This window comes from Watersipora subatra, chromosome 7 (assembly GCF_963576615.1).
Source record: "Watersipora subatra chromosome 7, tzWatSuba1.1, whole genome shotgun sequence".
NCBI lineage: Eukaryota > Metazoa > Bryozoa > Gymnolaemata > Cheilostomatida > Watersiporidae > Watersipora > Watersipora subatra.
Window position 1 is genome coordinate 56,285,056 of NC_088714.1, and position 17,207 is coordinate 56,302,262.

At 33.6% G+C, this 17,207-nt stretch overlaps 1 protein-coding gene across 1 annotated transcript; it reads right to left on the bottom strand.

Annotated features, from left to right (window-relative positions):
- Positions 1-10,774: 10,774 nt before the first annotated feature.
- Positions 10,775-14,888, bottom strand: LOC137400174 (rhodopsin-like). Its single transcript, XM_068086491.1, has 3 exons — positions 14,115-14,888; positions 13,218-13,421; positions 10,775-11,239 (listed from the first exon to the last, which is right to left on the bottom strand). The coding sequence occupies exons 1-3, from the start codon at positions 14,877-14,879 to the stop codon at positions 11,099-11,101; spliced, it is 1,110 nt and encodes a 369-aa protein (XP_067942592.1). The 5' UTR covers positions 14,880-14,888; the 3' UTR covers positions 10,775-11,098.
- Between the last annotated feature and the right edge of the window lie 2,319 nt (positions 14,889-17,207).

Here is a 17,207-nt window from a genome sequence, read left to right on the forward strand (position 1 = left end):
AGAATAAGACCACATTATGCAATTCTGTGAAGATTTTATTACTGCAGTTATACTTGTGCTGCAATATTTCTAAAACAGTGATAAGCAAATGAGCTGCCCAACCACAACCTCCTTCATTATAAAGTTACAAAGAATAGGATTAACAACAATAGCTTTCATTCGAAGGCTGAGGCTATTGAGAAGTAGAAAGTGAATTAGCTAAGAAGGCAATGGTAGAACACACATAATAAGAGCATAGGCATCATGATTGACGTGTATGCAGGCAATGAATTCATGTACAATTTCACTACCAAATTTTTTAGTAAAGCTAGACACCTTTGGCTAAAGAGTGCTAGATATAGGTCAAAACAGGCCAGTGACAAATCTCATGTTATGCATCCTTGTTTGGACACTTTATTTCTAAAGTGTTTAATGCATTGGAAGTTTAACATAAAAGTGTGCTAAGAATGCACAAAGAACATTGACAGCAATAACTGCATAGTACTGACAGCAATAACTGAATAGAACATGATGTTTAATTAAAATGTAACATAAAAATAAACGTTTTATTTTGTTTTGGTAAGCTTGCAGCAAAAATGTTTGCTGTGCACATAAAATATTGTTTTGCTCCAAATACTTTACAAACAAGTAATAATAACTTTATTGATGCAAATTGTACTGAAATTATAATTGCTACGAGCACCAATGGAAGTCAAAATAAGTAATACAATTCTTACAGACCTTCTAAAAACAATGGCCTTTGCTGCTACAGAAAAGTGAGTAGACCCATAGGAAGAGAAGTATAGGTTCTTATACTGCTAAAACTACCTTTGGTTCAGAAATCAGATTTGAAAAGAGCAATGAATTATTATAAGCATTGGCAAAATGTTTGGGATGGATAGGAAACAAAGCTGAGTATTGCACATGCTGGTAATTTAGCTAATCTAAATAGATTTCCTACACTACCTAAATGAAAGCATCAATGCAAAATCTAAATACATGTAAATACTTACTAGCCATAGTACAGAATGACCGTTTAATGTTTGTCAACATAACATCCGTACCGCTTTGAGCATCTTGAAATTATATTAAAGTTGCTTTCATTATGAGCTCCCTATGACATTTTAAAGTATTAAAATGGGCAAATACAAGTTGCATTTTCAGAGAACTTTTAAATTCAAGTCAGATGCCACAAAAAGTTCCTCTGCGTTGTTTGTAGTATATTCTAAAAGTGCTAACACTACATTTGTTTTAAATTTTAAAGTTGACACAAATAATTGAGCAAATTATGTAGCTTATTAGTAAAACTTTTGTTAACATCAGCAAACAAACTGCATACATGCTGCCCGATATCGAAGGCCAAAAATAATAATATATATTGCTATTTATATTTTAACCAATAGATTTGCAGTTTTGTTATTGTATAGCAATTTGTATAAAACCTACTGTATTTCAGGTTTGAGTAACTATGAGTTTTAGTAGTGTTCTGGCCCTTCTTATCGCGTGTTTTCAACATTTTGAGGTAATAATTAAATGCCATGAGTTGAATTGCGCAACTTCAGCAGCATCTTATACATATATATCATTCGCCAAACTCATTGTCTTGAATCATCAAAGTTCACTAAATCATTCAAAAAGAAATACATACATTTGTATCTCTAATTCTGTTATAGCTTTACCCTTTTACTGCCACCCATGTACAAACTAAGCTACCGGCCTACCGCCAGCCATTTCACCGAAAATTGCCAATTTAGCTTCATGATATGTACATGAAGCATGTATACAATTTTGTTTCAACTTCAAAGTTTATCTAGAAACTTTTTGTAATATATTTTATTGTGCTAAAATGTTAACATATAGTGCTATGCAAAAATCAATGTACCTTCACTTTGTGCATTGCTAAAGCTATGTGAAGCTACAATCGCTACGAAGCTAAAACAATGCTCTACAATGTCCCTTACACTTAAAAAACTATTATTTTCACTATCATCAGAGTCACTGCTGCTACTTTAATTATCTGTGTAATCACAAAAATCTGAATTTGAATTGGCTATAGTGTCATCAACATACATGTAAGTAATTATATGTTTTCTGACTTGCGCGATACTTAACAAAACTTACACAAGAATGTCCGATTTTATTTTGGAAATTCTCAATAAAAAATTTGAAACTGCTTGGTTATCTTAGACTAATCTATTAGAGAAATATTCGAACCACACTGACAATACCATCAAAGTTTTAAAATCATCCGTTATGTTTTTAACGGATAATAAAACAAGGTGACCACGCAATTGTTGGAAAATTCGCAAAAATGTGCATACGGCAGTTGCTGACAGATTTAGCATAAATTCGCATACGGTAGGGTAAGAGTAAAAACCAACAAAATATTTGTCAATCTCCTGCCTCTAAACATGACATCTCAAAACTGATAATTACTCTCAGTGTTGACTGAGTAACTAAAAGTGGTAATGAGTAACCATGGAAAACTATTCATTTTATATAATTATGCAATTGCTCAGCAATTGCAACCATGACTCATAAAGACTAAGAAGAGCAATACTAAATCTCTTTGCTATGCTACATTCCTTTGATTGGTTTGCGCTATTTATATTATGTAATCTGCCAATAATAGATGAATAGAACACAAAAGTGGCGTAATGGTTTATGTAAGCGTTTGAAATAATACAATGCCTGTAAAAATTGAGAACTTTTCTTACTGAAGCTATGGCTATATCAAATTATCACACTAATTTTTGGCTCGCATGTATAATGTGCTAGTTGACAGCAACTTATTGCAATATCGCATACCTTTAATTTTATGTCTGCAAATCAGTCTTGGGTGTGGGCCATCAATGCTTCTCATCCAGCAGTTATCTATAACTAATTGATTAATTTGATTATGAAGCGTCATTGATTATTTGCAACTATACAAAGAAAAACTAATTTTTGGCATGCTGTTACATTCTTACGTCAGGTATACATTTGCTAGTTGCAGTAAAACTTTGTACAGTATATTTTGTGTTGGTGAATTTAAAGTTTTGCTTATCATAGCAACTTTGCCAAAACGTCAAACATTACTACATTTCAAAATACAACCTTACTGATATAATGTTTTATAGTTTGTAATCTATACCTATGTACATGTTAAAAAATATTATAAAGTTCTGTAGATGAAACCTTGATTATTTTGACATATTTTTTATGCAAACCAACGTGTAATTAGCAACATACCTTTTCTAGAAAAGAACATCCAACTTTGTCTAATACTCTCTGCCATCTGATGAATATACTGGCATTAATGCTTACCAAGTTTCTAAAAAAAATGAATAGATAATTCAAATAGCATAAACAGATATACAAACCAAAATGAATGCAAAATACACATTTTAGTTCACTGGTTAGGTTTTTTGGCAAACTTGAATGTCTGCCTCCTACTACTGAAGCTCTATAAAACAGCTAAGCTCTTAATTACTACACAATTGCTGCACAAGATTCAAACTAAATATTAAAAGTTTTAAAATTCAAAGGCCGCATATACACCACTTACTTGCTTATGCCTATGCATGTACTACTATTACTTACAAAATCATAACTGAAATACGCCAACTCTCACTATTCATGATAACAATAATACAATTACATAATGATCATGATATTCTAACAACAGTTTTGACTGTTGGTAGAACCACATTAATAGCTTTACTTATCATTATAAAAAAACATCAAAAATTATTATATTAAAAACTGAAAATAGATTAATGTTAGAGAATTAACTGCTTCACTAAAATAACTATTAATTGTCAGCTGGCGTGTCTGTGTTGATGTTACAAAACCGAACATTTGTGTAACAATAATAAAGTCCAAAATTAGGATTTTACAAAAAGTTTTGATATTCTCCTTTATGGTATTATAATGCTGAACTTTCTTGACTTTTCTATGCAGAACAATATCAGCAGTTGGATGACATAAACAGGTGTAAAAAAATATATATCAAACGTGTTCTATGCTACATTCCTTAAAAATTATAATAATTGAAACATACTTTTTTCACGCTAGTCCTATTTCTTTATTAAATAAAATTTATACTGCTTTTCTACAACTGTATGTTTCAAGTAAATAAACTGTAAATTGACTAAAATAACATGAACAACTTACCAAATGTGACGTGCTCCTTTACATGTAGTTATTCTGCTGCTACCAAGCTCTAGTAGACTACATGGGTGAAGAACTAATAGTCCTAACAGCCACAGCAACATTATAACAGCCACATCTCGCTAGCTGTTATATACTGTGGTTATACTTTTGCCACTTTATTTCAATAAAATTAAAAAATCAATTCTTCGAATAAAAAACCATCTCTCAGGTATTGCATTCGGATGAAAAGTTTCAAAAAAGATTTATTTTGTGGCTGGATGCAACGGCAGCAAAAATATGAATTGTACTGATTATACACTTATTTAAACTTTTACTACAGCCATGCTTAAACATCAGTGGAAACCATAATGTGCAATTATTGCGAATTTTCACAAAAAAGAACAGATCAATGAGAAACCGTGCAAAAAAAGGGAGTGCTTAAATGGCAGTCTTGAAAACCATAAAGAGGGTCAGCAAATAAATTGTAATGTATTGTAGTTTGTTAATATACAACTTTATTTCCCAAATCTAATAAAGCTATCATGAATATTAGCAAAACTGACTGTATTCGACATAACTGCTAATTCCTTGTATTGGCTGATGATTAGTCATAAGCTTATTGCAATATGTTTTTAAATAGATTGTGCTATTAACTGAAACGATACCAAAACACTTGGAAGTAAGAATATTTTAAAATTGATATATGCCTCCTAGTTCCATATATAAGAGCCTCCTAGAGTTGGTAATTTATTGATAGAAAATTACACATTTTTGTTGGAGTTGTCTCCTCTTTTCCATATATATGAATATAGATATATAAGGCAATTATGGGAATCATGTTTAAAATACTTCTATAGGGTTGTTAAGCACTATAAACACTGCTAGAATTAGGAGGCTCCCTGGACGCCTCCTAATTTTTCAGAGCCTCCTAACATGGATTATATATTGATAGAAGCCTCCTAGTTGGGAAATATAGTTCTATATATATATATACCTATACAACGTTTATATATATATATACCTATACAACGTTTATATATATCATATTATATGATATTCATATATATATATATAAAACTATGTGTACTAAAAACTACAAGTTTAGGTAAAACATTTTATTACTTAAAGTTTCGTGCGGTAGGCTTGCACTCTTCAGATAAAATGTTAAAAATAATAAATATTCTACTAGCAGTAAAGCTGTATAAGAGCTAAAAGCTAGAGTCTTAAGTGACACTGTTTCTTAGCAGGAATTTATTGGCATGACGGCAACTGGATAGCATTTCGTTGCGCTTATTTAAGGTGGCTAATTGAGGCTTGCATATTATGTAATACTTCTCCCATATACAGAGTTCGCATTTCTTAGTGGTAGGGCTATAAGGTCTTGCAGTTTTTAAGATTGACCATTTGATGTTGTGGTCTAGTCCGTTATCCTTTAGTTGCCATATATATTTACTTAGCTCTGTGGCATTCCTTTTTGATGTATGGTTGAAGGAAGCCTTATGGTTGGTATATCTAGTTTTGAACGTATTTTATGTCAAGCCGACATACGTCTCCTCTGTTCCGTTGTTGGTGGTGACTGATGCTTGGTAAATGACATTCTCTGTTAGGCACTTGCCATCCATAGGGCAGCTGGCTCTACTTCTACAGTTACATGTCCTGGAGTTGTCATCACCACGAGTAGGTACTAACAAAGCTTTATTGTGAGCGTTGATATGGCTTTTAATATTAGACATGCACCTGTAGCTAAGTTTGATTGTGTTGGCATTAAATACTTTATGCAGTTTATGACCAGGTGGAAATTCTGTTCTTATGATGTTCAGAAACTGCTTTCCTATGTTGGAGGCAACATTAATACTATATGGCGGGTTATACCATATTATATTCCGTCTTCGCTTTTGCTTGTTATTAGTGGTCTGGTCGGATTCTGGCAAATATAATAGTTTGTAGTCATACCCGCTTTGTTGGAGTGCTTGTTGGTATGTGGGAGCAATTCTTTGGAAACAATTCTTACTGGAAGAGAGTGTTGACAATCTCTGATTTATTGCTCTAGGTATGTTCTTCAATATGCATGGTGGGTGGTTTGACCTCGCATGTACATAGATGGGTTTATCTGAAGGCTTTATATATGGTCTATATTCTCCATTTGTCAGGTTGAGTGTAACATCCAAGGAATTTACAACTTTGGAGTTGGCTTCTGTCGTAATCTTCAGGCCTTGTCGTTTGAATATGAAGCAAAGATCTTTCTAGATATTTTCTATGTTACGGGGTGAGTCTTGTATGATTCCCAGTCCATCATCTCTATATAGAGCAAACTTGTCTCCATATTTCTGCTTGATTAGATGTAATAAAAAGCAGCCAACTAGTTCACATGTTTCTGCACCATCATGGCTGCCCATGGTGACATCAAATAAGTTATCTGCACTTGATCTTCCCCAGTCTCCTCCTGAATGGTGTAATATCGATTTTTAGAGTGCATAATGATGTGACGTTCTTCATCTGTGATGGTGGTATATTCAGAGGCAAAATCTAAACTCTTCAGTAATAAATTGCTCTTTATGGAAGGGTAGAATTCAACTACGTCAAAATTGATGAATGCACTCTGGCTTTTGTTGTCAGTGCCAGTGAGCCATTTCAAAACTGCTGAAGTATTTCTCCACTGGTTGAGTTTTAGAGTATTGACTACTTTTTTGTTGATTCGCTCCAGGATAATTTTGCTTATTTTACCTAATTCAGATCTTGTTGGGTTGATTAGCCGACACGTAGGGTGGTTGAAAAAGTTAGCCTTATGATCTTTTAGGGTAATATATGCTTCTCTTTTAGCTGTTATATTTATTCTGTCATCTAAGTCTAGAGCTTTCGCAATAGATTTTGCTTCAGTGTTGATGTTGTCTGTCTCCGAGTTGTCAACTTTCTTATAGCATTGTGTGATGCTACTTTTAAGCATATCGATGTATTTTTCAGTGTCGAGTTGGTAGTAATTAGATGTTTTGTCAGCGCTAATTATGAGCTTGTTGGTAGATTGGATTTTCTGCTGTATGTCTTTACAGAGCGTATTTTGAAATTCGCAATGTTTGTGGCGAAATTTTACGTTCCTAATTAAGTTAAACAGTTGTGTCTCAAAGCTCTGCAGTTCGAGTATGTTGGGTGGTGACTTTTTTGAGTTGAATCCATATGTCTCTTTATTTGCGGCGGTTATTTCTGGGTGTAGGAAGAAGAATGCTTGCCACCTTATGAGTCTGCACAGTGACTCAGTTGCTGCGATTAATGATCTCATATAATCCTTTTGTGATGGTATGTTGATGTTCTTAGTAGAATAGTCAAAACTGATAGTTTCCATAGCTGGTACGTCAGTGTATACGAGAGTGCTTAACTAAAAGGAGCTTGATATAAAAGTCATATTTATACACATTAGTAAAAATAGTGCTCAATGCTAAGAGTAAAAACAGAGCTGATATAAAACTATGTGAACAAAAAACTGCAAGTTTAGGTAAAACATTTTATTACTTAAAGTTTCGTGCGGTAGGCTTGCACTCTTCAGATAAAATGTTAAAAATAATAAATATTCTACTCGCAGTAAAGCTGTATAAGAGCTAAAAGCTAGAGTCTTAAGTGACACTGTTTCTTAGCAGGAATTTATTGGCATGACTGGCAACTGGATAGCATTTCGTTGCGCTTATTTAAGGTGGCTAATTGAGGCTTGCATATTATGTAATACTTCTCCCATATACAGAGTTCGCATTTCTTAGTGGTAGGGCTATAAGGTCTTGCAGTTTTTAAGATTGACCATTTGATGTTGTGGTCTAGTCCGCTATCCTTTAGTTCGCACCCACCATGCATATTGAAGAACATACCTAGAGCAATAAATCAGAGATTGTCAACACTCTCTTCCAGTAAGAATTGTTTCCAAAGAATCGCTCCCACATACCAACAAGCACTCCAACAAAGCGGGTATGACTACAAACTATCATATTTGCCAGAATCCGACCAGACCACTAATAACAAGCAAAAGCGAAGACGGAATATAATATGGTATAACCCACCATATAGTATGAATGTTGCCTCCAACATACACGTAGGATAGCAGTTTCTGAACATCATAAGAACAGAATTTTTACCTGGTCATAAACTGCATAAAGTATTTAATGCCAACACAATCAAACTTAGCTACAGGTGCATGTCTAATATTAAAAGCCATATCAACGCTCACAATAAAGCTTTGTTAGTACCTACTCGTGGTGATGACAACTCCAGGACATGTAACTGTAGAAGTAGAGCCAGCTGCCCTATGGATGGCAAGTGCCTAACAGAGAATGTCGTTTACCAAGCATCAATCACCACCAACAACGGAACAGAGGAGACGTATGTCGGCTTGACACAAAATACGTTCAAAACTAGATATACCAACCATAAGGCTTCCTTCAACCATACATCAAAAAGGAATGCCACAGAGCTAAGTAAATATATATGGCAACTAAAGGATAGCGGACTAGACCACAACATCAAATGGTCAATCTTAAAAACTGCAAGATCTTGTAGCCCAACCACTAAGAAATGCGAACTCTGTATATGGGAGAAGTATTACATAATATGCAAGCCTCAATTAGCCACCTTAAATAAGCGCAACGAAATGCTATCCAGTTGCCGTCATGCCAATAAATTCCTGCTAAGAAACAGTGTCACTTAAGACTCTAGATTTTAGCTCTTATACAGCTTTACTGCTAGTAGAATATTTATTATTTTTAACATTTTATCTGAAGAGTGCAAGCCTACCGCACGAAACTTTAAGTAATAAAATGTTTTACCTAAACTTGTAGTTTTTTAGTACACATAGTTTTATATCAGCTCTGTTTTTACTCTTAACATTGAGCACTCTTTTTACTAATGTGTATAAATATAACTTTTATATATAAATATATTATATATAAATATATAAAACAAGTTGTAGAGTGACTAAAAATTTTTGCACTATCAGATTGTTTCGTATGGTTTACAGCAAAATCAAAAGCACAGCTTCGACTCTGAGAAAACCACACTCGTCAGGTGCTAAAACCATACTAAGTTAATGCAGTTGTACATATCAGCTACCAAGAGTCAAGCCTAATGTTTAAACAAATTATGCATTATTACACAATAAATGTTTTCCTCTGATTCTGCAAGCATTTATCAGCTCATTTCTGGTGTTAATAGTGTCAATATAGTTGTTGCAAATTGTAATATGCTTCTCAGCCAGTCAAAGCTTGCATTGCTTGCTAGTTGTAGGGCATAGCCTTGCTTTTCATATCACTTTCCAGCTTAGATCGTCTTTCCCTCCTGCATCTTTCAGGCTTTATATAAATTGGCTTAACAATGTAAAATTCCTTTAATTTTCATTTCTAAAAGAGCTCATATGGTTGGTTTATCAATGTTTGAATATATTAGCTGTTATACCAACATATGTTTCGTGTGTGCTACGCTCTGTTTTTACGGTGGCCTGGTATATAACTGATTCTACCAGACATTCTCCTTCAATGATACACTGAATTTCACCTGCTCCACAGTTGCATTTTCCTTCATTCTCATCCTCATTCGCAGTGCTCTGCTGTAATAGCAACTTGTGTGCTGATATCTGCTGTTTTACGTTTGGCAGGCAGCTGTAGCTCAGTTTTACGGTCTTTCTGTTAAGCAGCTTGAGTAATTGATGACTATTAGGTAAGCAGGTTTCTAACAAATGAAAGAACCTCTTACCAGTTTTTGTACTAACGCCTGAGTTGTACGGCGGGTTGTATCAATTAACTCTTTTGCCACATGTTTGCCTGTTTTGTCTCCTCTCATCTTGTGGTTTATATTCTAGTAAACATTTGTATCCGCTTTGTTTAAACGCTTCTTGGTATGGCGGCGATGCTTCGTCAAATAGTGCCTTGCTTGAGGAGATGCTTGATAACCTTTTGTTTATGTTCTTGGGTCTATTCCTAATAATTGCAGGAGGGTGATTGCTGCTTCTATTCACATACATTATTTTGTTGCTGGGATTCATAAAGGGCTTAAACTGTCCGGTTCTAATGTTTATCGTGAGATCTAAAAATGTAACAGTCCTCTGGTTGGCTTCGATCATAATTTCATTAAACTCAGTAAAAGTTTCATCAGTGCTGGTTACTACAAGCATTTAAAAATAATTTGTAGAAATAAGATGTCTAAAGTTTTTAAAACTGCAATCAGAACCTTGTTACTTGGATGAAGTCAACATGAGCCTGCTTATGTGTAGCCGTTTTGAAACGAAAGTCAGGTTTATATTAGCGCTAGTTCAGCTGCTTAATTTTTACAGAAAGTATCACTTAACAGTTGAAAGACATATTTGTTTAATGCTAACCAAGTTCTTTTTATAAAGAGACCAAAATTACACATACATGTACATGTCGTCAAATTAATGGCACCTGCATATCAAAAGAAAATAAAGAAAGTGTATTGAATAGATTCTTTTGCAATTTTTTCCTGTTTTAGGCACTTAGGTACTCCAATCTTAAATATTTACTTGTTTCAAAATTCAGTATTGTAAAACCTAATCAGTCAGTATTCTCACAGCTGCAGTTAACACAACCAGCGCAAAGAAATTTATGTTTTAATATCCACCTAGCAACAAGTGTCATGATAGCAAACAACAGTTCTGATTCTGAGAAATTTGGTGAAACTATCTATTTTTTCCCTCAGCGTAAAGCATCAGATAATCTTTTTTGAAACCAAATGTAGTAACCATACACATGTATAAATATATGAATAAATTTTTTACCCGCAAATGCAGTACTGTAGTTAATAATATTAGTCAAATTCTAGCGCTCACAATACTTTTTTTTCAAACAATGTAGTAAAAGTAAAATATAGATATACATATGTTGAGTACTAGCTGTATTAAGTAGAAAAGGCGACAGTGTTATTCAAATACCAGTACAGTACTAATGTATTAAGTAGGATGTCTGATAACGTTATTAGTATAGTTTAGCTGTGTTTAATGTTAAACAACCTCATCAGATAGTCCAGTGCTCTTTGAACTTGGAGTAGCCTCTTCTTCAGAGTCTTTCACCTTTCCTCTTGGTTGGTGTTTTATTGACTTAGACTTTGATAATGTTCTCTTACACAAGGTCCTGAGGTCATGCTGCAAAAACATATACATGATTGAAGTATGTAGCTTAGGAAATTGCGTAGCTTGTCTCTTGGAAAAATATAATATTTGTGGATAGAATGTCCTGTGGTAAAGTCAGAACATTGTTTGTCAATAATTTTGTACTGAATGACAGAAGTAATATGTTTTGATAGAAAGAACAACCATGCAAGTTTATATGTACTTAAAGTGAATTTAGTAAATTGAACACAAGTAGTGTATTTTGATTTTGACTATTGCTTCAACTAGAAAATATTGGAAGAAAATAAGGCATCTTGTAACAATAATACAATATAATAAAACAGCCATAAAAAATGAAACTATCATATGCCCATTCTTTCAGAACTACCACCCTTCTGTTAATGCCTAAAAATAGCTCTGAGAAGAAAAAAAACAAATATGCTTTACAGCTTTAAGATTTTAAACAATCTCATATCTTAAAATGTAAGCTGAGTAAAATTTGAGTTTTTGAGGTCAAACCTTTGTTACAAGCAAATGCCAACTTGCATTTTGTGATGCCATTCTCACAAGCACTATGAGACTTTTTGCTGCCAGGTATACAGTTCATGCTTTGAAAACTTAAAAGTATTTTATTAAAGTTTTCCAACATGAATCCGTGGAATTAACTGAGATACAGAGCTAAACACAGCATGGCATTCATTATAAGACTGTTGCAGTATCTCTAGCTACACTTGAGTTACAGTGCTGAAACAAATTTCATTACAAAATAAAAACTATAAATTAAAAAGCTTTTATTTACTTTTGTGGCAGCTGTTTTAAACAAGCTGATGACAGGTATGCATCTAATTTTAAAAGTTTATTTAAACTACCAAACACCGAATAGGCAATCACTTCCAAGATTTCAAAAAATTATGCATTGCTGAGTTAGCACTGAAAACATTTTGATATTATTTCTCTTTTATCAATGCCGGTAACATTTGTAAAAAATATCTCTAAATCATGCAGAGCCATAAATAAACTCACATTGTATTTTTAGAATTTGATATAAAGAAATGCATGTAAAAAATTAATTACCAAATATTCTTAGTAAACTAAAAATCTCACAACGTAATAGATTTGATGCTATTAAAGCGTTCATCAAGCTCAATATTTGAATGTTACCCTACATGTAGATTGCATTTCTCATTTTAAGGAACTACGACTTTGTAAAAAACTTTTGTTATTTGATCTATATTGCTGCAGCATAATGATTATTTAAGATTATTTAGGATAAGAAAATAATTATGAATAAGAATGCTTTTATTTATTTTTGTTGCAGTTATTTTAAACAGGCAGATGATAGACATACAACTCATTTTGAAAGCTTTAATTACGATACCAAACTCCAAATAGGCAATCGCATGCTAGAGTACAAAAAATTATGCATTGCTGAGTTAGCAATAAGAACAATTTGATATCATTTCTTTTTTTTCAATGCTGGTAGCCTTAGTAAAAAATTGCTCCAGACCATGTAGAGCTATAAGAAACCTAACATTTGTATTTTTGGAGTTTTATATAACAAGACACACGTAAAAAATTAATTACTAAATATTCCTAATAAACTAAAAATCTCACAAAGTAATAGATTTGAGGCTATTAAAGCGTTCATCCAGCTCAATATTTGAATGTTACCCTACATGTAAATTGCATTTCTCATTTTACGGAGCTACGACTTTGTCAAAAGAGTTGAATTTTGAGATATATTGCTGCAGCATAATGATTGAAAATGAAATGTTAGCCATCAAAAATTGTTTTTCCTCTAGTGAGACCCAACTTGTATATAGTGGAATATCTTGCATATAAGTTTAAAACTGGTACCCTAAGTTTTTTGGTTTTAGTACAACATCTGGTACATGCCAATATAACAAAGTACTTTTAGTATTTTCAAAAGTTGGTAATAACTTTTTGTACCAACTTTGTTCATTACAATAAATTATAAAAAATACATTGTTTTTTATAACTATTGCTTTACCTTGAAGTTCTTGCTGAAGATCAAATACACAACTGGAGTTGAGAAAGCGTTTGTGCCCATCAGCAGATATAAAATTATCTCGAGAGTTTCGTACGTTTGAAAGTTTTCTTCTTTAAATAATGTATGACCGAAGGATGCAAGTATGTTGAAAGGCAGCCAAGTGAACAGAGTCAGCAGTGCATCGGCAGCCAGCATAATCAACACCTACAACATATTTAGAAGTATATAAACGGATTGTGTTTGAAAAAATGTGATAAGTGATAGTAATAAAGTTTGGCAAGTTTATAAAGAAAATTCTATATGTTTCTTAGTATTATATTTACTCTTTTTTACTATTCATAGACTTCAAATACATCCTAACTTTACTATTTTGGTAATAAAGCTGTGGTTGTACTTTTATTGTCATTACTCTTGTTATTAAAAGCAATTAATGAGTAGATATAATGCCTGCAGTAAATTCTAAAGTTATATTTATATCTTTTTAAGGTTTTAACTAATTAAACCATTACAAAATGTCCAATGAAAAAATTCCAATGACTATACCAAATAAAAGAAACTTTCAACCTGAGTTTTTATGCAGAACATTCTATTAACAAAGCAATAGGCGCGCAAAAGGGAAATAATTATATGAAATTCCCTTTCTTGCAATGTTTGAAAAAGCTATACGATGAACTAGTATGTGAAGGACTTTAAACTTTTTTGAAAATGTAGGAAGATGCAAACTAATCTATCATAAACCTTAGAAAATATACCACTCTTACGAATAAAAGAAGTGTAGCCTGAAGTAACCACAAATTTTAAATAGCAGAGCGATACAGATTTATTTCAAAGAATGATGACAAGAATTTAGACAACTGGTAATCTCAAATGCAAAAAAATTACTAAGATTTTACTAACCTGTTGAGAGGATGCTTGTTGCTTGGTTGAAGCATTCTGTGTTATGCTACTTCGTCTTCTCAAAAATAACTTTAAAAATATGGCTGTATATGACATAAGAATAACAGATACTGGTATTATACACCACAACAACATTGCTAAAATTTGCTTCTGAGCACCATCTGTTCTAGCACATGTAATATAGCTGTTGCCATTTACATAACCTGTAATCAACTCTTGATACAAAAGCTCTTCTATTTCTGGTAGAGTTGTACAGAGCCAAATAAACATTATCACATATATTCTATGCACCTTTCTATAAAATTTTTCTTGCAATGGGAATAATACAATAAATGCTCTCTCTATACTGATGACAGAATTACAAATCAGTCCTGCATGTGATAATGCATAATAAGTAAAGAAAAAAAGTTTACACTGCAAATTTGTTGATAGAGATAACTCATCTACATAAGTGTAACCAGGAACAACAAACAAAGCCATCAGACAGTCAGCAACAGCAAGGTTTATCAGCTGCATTTTTACTTTCTTTCCTGTCTTTTTACCAAAGCTGATAGCTAGTATAGTGATTATATTAAGTACTACTCCCAATGTTGACTGTAGAATCAGAGTTCCAGTTATAATGCGGTGTTGAGACTCTGTAAGATATCTGTGTCCATATTCTGAACTGTTACGTGACAAATTGGTGGTTAAGTCAGAACCAACATTCTTTTCTGGTAGAAAAGTTATTCCTCTTTTCAAAGTCTCATTTGATGTGGATGAATCCATCACACCACAGTCGACCGCCTTGTTTTTTAAGAAATAAAACTATAACTAACTAAGCAATAAAGTGATAGCATGAGCAATGTAAATGTTCCATAAATCATCCAATACCATAGCTTGTCATGCTCCTATGTGAAAGCTTAAAAATTTATGTTTTAGAGTGAGTGGCTAATACATGTAGATATGAAGCACTCCCTTAGCTGTTAAGCAGAACAAGGCTAGCTTGACTGAGTTAGTCATGGATGGTTTGGCAAGAGTATGTTTAAAAACTGGCTAGTTAATGCTTGACACATAAAATAGATAATATATTGCTTTTATCTGACATTGTTAACTTTCTTGGACAAACAGCTAATCAATAAAACTATTATTGGAGAAGCTGAGTTACATCTTCTAATGATTGAAGGGACAGATGCAGAAGGGCCTAAAAATAGCACATGTTGCATGTACGTGAAACGTTTTATTGGCATTGCAATAATCAACAACATGATATTTAAATCAGATGTTAAACAAAAGATGTGGACATGGCTGAGTGCCTTTATATCCATTTACATGACTAAGAAAACTTTCTAATGATACCCTCGCACATAATGGATTAGCGTCATAACTAGCAAGTTTAATATTTTTTATTGGCTCAGGCTCACTAAAAATAAAACTTTGAATCTATAGATGTAAAAGATGAAAAACTTTAGAACCTGCTAGTTTTTACCAAATTCCAAACTTGTTGAGACTAACATTTTTGCAAACTTGAGATCTGCGTTATATTTTCTGACGCCTCATTTAGAGTTGTCATACTCTGTCAAATTGTGTAATCAATGCATTTCCCGAGCTGTTTAGGGTCGAAATGTTTGCTTTGTTTTTTTTGGTGCTTGATATGGGTTTGTTTAGTTTAACAACCATATGGGAACTGCTAAAAAAATAGAAAGCTCCTTATAAAAGCAGACTTATACAAATGCAAAAACATATAACCTAACCTCAAAACATTCTGTTGCCATTGAAATGCCAAGTCATCAACGTGGTTTTTATCAGGGAAATCATGTTTATTAAAGCACGACCTGTGGTGTTTACTTGGGTGTTTACTCTAGACCTGTAAACTTGAACAGAAGAGATTGACAAGCAAGTTAATAAGTGCATCCCTTTTTTACCTCAATATGTATTGATCAAGAGTTTTGCATGAGCTTTGGCTAATAAAACAACTAAAAAGCAAACACATCCAAAAACCAGCTGCTCAGCACACCTTTTTTTACGCACCATGTCCTGTGAACATGTAGGTGATCATGGCTCTCCTCACCTATTGTGATCATTACTGTTCATGGCAGGTTTCAACAGTGGTTTGATTTATTGAGACATCATTTCTAGCTAACTTGTCATGGACTTGCAGAGGAGCTCTTCCAGCCATTGTTACATTTTGTTTTTACTTTTTGTTTGGTTTTGTTTTGTCAGCATACTCGCTTCTATGGATTTTTTTTCAGAAAACTAAAACCTTTAAAAGTAGTACGTAATCAAAGAGTAATAAAAACAAATGCGGAAAAATAATTGCTTAGAGACAATTCTCTGCTATTAACTAATTGGCTGCAACGGCTCAGTTTAGGCGAGCAAAGATTGATTGGTGCAATTAATGCGGGTGAAGTAGGTGTAACACACAATATTCAATTAGAGTAGATGTGACATACATTATGCAGGTGGAGTATGTGTCACTCATCTTGCAGGTGGAATAGGTGTAACATGCATTACGCAAATATATTACCTGAGACAATCATCATACCGGTGGAGTAGGTGTATCCCTCATTATGCAGGTGAAGTGGGTGTGTCACTCATCATGCAGGTGAAGTAAACGTGACACCAATTATGCGTGTGGAGTAGGTGTGTCACTCACTCAGTTTGCAGGTGGAATAGATGTGACATGCAATACACAGATAGAGTAAATGTGACATTCATTACGCAGGTGGATTAAATGTGACATTCATCATGCAAGTGAAGTAGGTGTGTCACTCATCATGCAGGTGAAGTAAACAAGACACCCATCATGCAGGTGAAGTAGGTGTGACATGCATTTCACAGACAGTAAATGTAAAATTAATCATGCAGGTGGAGTAAATGTGGCCCCAATCAAACAGGTGAAGTAGGTGTGACACCCATCATGTAGGTGGAGTAAGTGTGACACTCATCATGCAGGTGGAGTAAGTGTGACACTCATCATGCAGGTGAATGAGGTGTGTCACACATCATACTGTTTATGTCAGCAGCTTGTTGTATAAGGGTTTGAAACTGCAAGTGTTCATGACATGATGTGGTGTAAAAGCACTGCGGTGACGTGCTAAGTATTTTTCTTGATGA

Bases quoted from the DNA above. Each gene is read 5' to 3' on its own strand.
- LOC137400174 (XM_068086491.1), bottom strand. From the start codon at position 14,879: ATGGATTCATCCACATCAAATGAGACTTTGAAAAGAGGAATAACTTTT. The intron at 13,422-14,114 runs GTTAGTAAAATC...AATATGTTGTAG, and splicing joins AACAAGCATCCTCTCAACAG to GTGTTGATTATGCTGGCTGC. The intron at 11,240-13,217 runs GTAAAGCAATAG...ATGTTTTTGCAG, and splicing joins TCTTCAGCAAGAACTTCAAG to CATGACCTCAGGACCTTGTG.